Source organism: Colobus angolensis, unplaced genomic scaffold, assembly GCF_000951035.1.
Source record: "Colobus angolensis palliatus isolate OR3802 unplaced genomic scaffold, Cang.pa_1.0 Scaffold237, whole genome shotgun sequence".
NCBI lineage: Eukaryota > Metazoa > Chordata > Mammalia > Primates > Cercopithecidae > Colobus > Colobus angolensis.
In genome coordinates this window covers 711,206-716,094 of record NW_012115566.1, presented here as the reverse complement: position 1 = coordinate 716,094, position 4,889 = coordinate 711,206, and the positions used below count along the sequence as shown (strand labels likewise).

General features: G+C 36.2%; 1 protein-coding gene across 1 annotated transcript; it reads left to right on the top strand.

Moving 5' to 3' along the window:
* The first annotated feature begins 2,264 nt into the window (after positions 1-2,264).
* On the top strand, positions 2,265-3,207 carry LOC105513841 (olfactory receptor 2B2-like). Its single transcript, XM_011944875.1, is given in 2 exon segments — positions 2,265-2,524; positions 2,526-3,207. Coding segments are annotated over 2 exon segments (942 nt in total).
* Positions 3,208-4,889: the final 1,682 nt, after the last annotated feature.

Sequence of the window (4,889 nt, the reverse complement as noted above, 5' to 3'; positions counted from 1 at the left end):
AATGGCATTTCGCATCAGCCTAAATACAAGGGGTGAAGGGGGAAGGTCACAAGTTTGGTTGCATCAGTGAATATGTCTGCATTGGTTCAAGTGCTTGTTATATGAGGCCTGAGTCCAAGGGTGCATTTTAATATAATGTGTCAGAATATGGAGAGCCACTGAAGAATTTTGAACTGAAATGTACATGTCCACATTTTAACAATGAAAAGGCTGTTCTCCAAACCAGCTAGGTTGTTTTGAAGATGAGAGAACAATTGTAAGTAAGAATAATAATTTGAAACTTAGATATCATAGGACACTGAACTATTTTCTATATGTCTGCCTTAATGTTTTCAGATAGATACAGATTTAATAGATAGATTTGAGAGATAATGGTAAAGAAGAAATTAGTCCAGCTGACATCTTATGTGACATGTATGCAATTATAATTCAAAGGGAATGATGACCTCTGCATACCAAAAGAATTGTTATTCTATAAGCAAATGAAGAAATTAGAAGTGTTAATGAATGGATTCTAAAATCAGTTTTGAATTTAGTGATTCTTACGTTTAGCTGTGAAGCAAGTTTTTATCCCTGTCATTTCTCACTGTCACTCACGTGGTCATTCACATGGTCTAAGTCCATAACTCAGATGACACAATTTGAAAAATAGAGCTGGTCAACTAAGTACATGAACCCTACTAAGTCAGGATCACAAGAAGAATATGACGTAGGGCAAATGAGAGGATCAGAAAAGTAAATAGAGGATCCTGAGCTGATTTCAGAGAAGTCACATTTTGTTTACTATCCTCTAATAAATATTTATTATTACAAATATCATTATAAACTGTGTATAAATGCATAAAAATAAAACAATTGTAATATATCTGGGGATTCATAATTAGGTAAGTGTATAATAGTCATTAATAGTCATTGAATGATTAGTATAAGACAAGAACTGAGCTATATTTGCAATGTACACTCTATTCCTTAATTTGTACAGCAGTTCTATGAGATGGGTATAATTATGCTCATTTGAAAAATGAGAAAATTGAGGCACATGAAGATTAAATGACATCTCCAAAGTCACACAGCTGATGAATGGAATGACTGGGATTTGGAGGAAATCCTAGTCTTTTATAAAACAACTAGAGAAAAACATGACAAATTTACTAAAAGATAAGAGTCAAACAAAAACAAGAAATTTGGGATTATAGGGAATGGAAAAATTTGCAATTGGAGTTATTCTTTAGAAATTATATGATAAAGGAATTATGTAATTTGGATGGGCAAAGAGCAGGGTAGAGGCAATTTAGGTGGAAAAATTAGTATCAGTAATTAGAAAATATGTGAATAAAGAAGGGAGAGAGAGGGAAAATGATTAAGTTTATATGTGCTGAGAATGATCCTGAGGGACTAGAAATTCATATATATCCTCAAATTTCAAGGATTTAAATATTTAAAACTCTTTCTGGTGATTTCTTCCAGAGATTAAAGTTTCATCAGATTTATCCAGATACTTTTAAAGTTGCATTTTCACAGCAAACAAATTTCTAAGGACTGATTTTTTTGTGTGTGCGTAACTTTGTTTGATTTTTCTGGCTTTTTTCTCCCTATTTTTAAATTTTCTGAGTAGGACTAGCATTAAAACTTGAAAGGGGTAAAACGAGTCCTGACACTCCATCCTTTTATCATGCAGACTTTATGAAGCGCTGCAGTTCTTACGGTGTTTTCTGACCATGATCTGTATAAAGCGGATGAACATACCAAGATGTCTTTGCTCTCCCTGGCTGCAGATCCTCCTGTAGTCTTCATGCTGGCCTTCGTTTGACCTGTTTGTGGGAAGCTCTGCCTTTTCCTTCTGTTTTAATCTACACTCTGTTGCCACCATTAAATATCCATGAATGTAGAGTTGATGGTGGTACTAATAAAACTGTTTAGAAGAGAAAATATGAAAACTCAAATGAAGTGAATAGCTAACCAGAAGGCATATATTAAAGAAGCAAAATTCCCAAATATGTTGTTGGTGTGGTATTTATTATTTTCTTAGTAATCTTTCAATATTACATTGATGATGTTGTCTCCACAATTTATCATAACCAAGATGTAGATGCAAATGACATTTTACTGTCATGAAGATACAGATGCAGATTAGAGCAAAAATGAAAATTTAATCTTAGCATCTCTGATCTCTAATGCTCAGTGATTTCCTCTTACTATTGATGTCTATCCCTAACTGTGGGTATTTAGAGGTCTCAGCTGAAATTTCACCTACCAGTGCTGACATGTGGATCAACAATCAAAGCTCGCTACATGATTTTATCCTACTGGGATTTTCTGACCGTCCCTGGCTGGAGACACCCTTCTTTGTAATCTTTCTGGTGGCCTACATCTTTTCCCTATTTGGAAACATCTCCATTACCCTAGTTTCCTGCCTGGATCCCCAGCTTGACAGTCCCATGTACTTTTTTGTCTCCAATCTGTCCTTTCTGGACCTCTGCTATACCACCAGCACTGTCCCACAGATGCTGGTCAACCTCCGGGGAGCAGAAGATCATTAGCTATGGGGGTTGTGTTGCCCAACTCTATATATTTTTGGCCCTGGGTTCTACTGAATCCATATTTCTAGCTATCATGGTCTTTGACCATTACGCTGCCATTTGCAAGCCCCTTCACTACCCAGTCATCATGAACCAGAGATGCTGTATCCACATGGCTGCTGGCACTTGGATCAGTGGTTTTGCTAACTCCGTTATCCAGTCCACTCTCACAGTGGTGGCCCCAAGATGTGGACAGAGGGTGTTGGACCATTTCTTCTGTGAAGTTCCAGCCCTTTTGAAACTAGCCTGTATTGACATTGGTGTGAACGAAACTGAGCTCAATGTACTAGGCGCTTTGCTTCTCCTGGTGCCACTCACCCTCATCCTGGGCACTTATGTGTTCATTGCTCAGGCAGTAATGAGAATCCGCTCTGCTGAAAGTCTCTGGAAGGCTTTCAATACCTGTGCCTCACATTTGGTGGTGGTCTCCCTTTTCTACTTCACGGCCATCAGTATGTATGTACAGCCTCCCTCTAGCTATTCTCGTGACCGGGGGAAGATCATGGCTCTCTTCTATGGCATTGTCACACCCACCCTCAACCCATTCATCTACACATTGAGAAACAAGGATGTGAAAGCTGCCCTGAGAAGGTCACTGACTAAAGAATTTTGGATTAAGACAAGATGATCTCTGAAAAGAAGTCCTAAGAAGCAAGGATAGATATGTTTGACTTTCAAAAAGATGTCAGACCTGGAATTGATGAGGGAATAGTATTAAGTGACACAAAGTTCACAAGTGGAACAAGACTAAGAAAAAAGCAATTAACTCTTGGTAAAATCTATGTAGCATTTTTTCACTTATGAGAATACCTGCTTTACAATATTGAATTCCATCATTCAGTCATTTTTTCTCTCTTTTCCTAATGACTAGTTAATCTAGTTAAAGTAGGGGAAAACGGTATAATAGCTAGAGAAAAAGATACTTAGAAAGTTTAGGAAATATATTTAGCATGAATTGTTTATAAATGAATCCCAGTTAAATTAGAAATGATCCCAACTCCTAGAAAAACATGTCAGTACTATCATGAGTTAATTTTGATCAACAAGTATTGCCACCATTTAGCCATCTTCTAACATTCAATGTCCAATTATATCACCCTCAAATGCTTTTTTAAGGTCTCAGAGGCAAGTAAAATCAAGAGACAATTAGTTCAAAAACATTAAGATGAAATTATGGAAAGAGAAATTAATGAACAAATTTAGAGGTGATGATTTTAAATATAATTTTTTTGCCATGAATTCTTTTAAAATGCTTTTTTGCCATAAATGTTTTGCCTTAGTCAGTCTTATGCTCTCGTGGTACACAATAACGAGGCCTAGGTCAACACAAATAGAACTTACTCTGGGGGGAAAGATGAACAGTGAGATGCTTTGGACAGTGATCAGCAGGAGAAAAACCTGAGATGGAAAAAAATTCTAATTTAGGGACACAAACTCAGCAGGAATTTACATGTTTTGACAAGGAAACTTTCTTCACCACTTGACTGGGCAAGTTAGTCCCATTTCAGTGTGGGGGTTTGAGAATACCATGTGGAATTCAAAACTTTGGTGGATCTATTATCTTTATTTAGAAAAAAAAAACTTTTATAGCCTGTTGCTATAAATTGCCTCACAAACCTATGAGCCAAAGATACCACGACAAAATAGAGTGAGTTCACCAAAAAATCCACGTCATTAAAAGAACAGTTCAAAGCTCTATTTCCTGTACTGTGAGCATGTCCACTTTCTGTGGCTCCCGGTGTTAAGACAGATGAGAAGCTGGAACACAGAGAAAAGGTTTTTGGGAACACTTTTGAAGGCCCGTGGCTATACAAGAGAAAGTTAGTTCATTTCCTTAATTCTAGTATAATCTGGAAAAGGATCCTAGACGTTATGAATTTTTTGGATCACAGTATTTTTCCCAACCCATGACTCGTTTTCACACGGAGTCTGCTATTGGCATGAAATAAAATACATCCTAACATGTATTATGAAAAAAATGCTTATTGTATTTATTTATTTATTCTATTAAAGGAGTATGTTTCTCAGAGGCTAAATGTTGTGGGGTTTTGGGGGGTCACTTAATAAAAATGTTAACATATTCTTGTTTTTGTTTGTTTATCTTAGAAGTATAAATAGAACTCAAAATAATTCAACATTGAAACTACTATTCTGCATTGGAATAAACATGGATGTATTATGTTGAGAAAATCTCATGTATTTTTAAATAAAAAAACGGGTGCTTGGAAAAATGTTCTGCTGATGTGGGTGGCTGCTCAAGATATGTCCCCAAAGGCCTCAAAATACATTTTGATTCTCTTTCTTTATTAC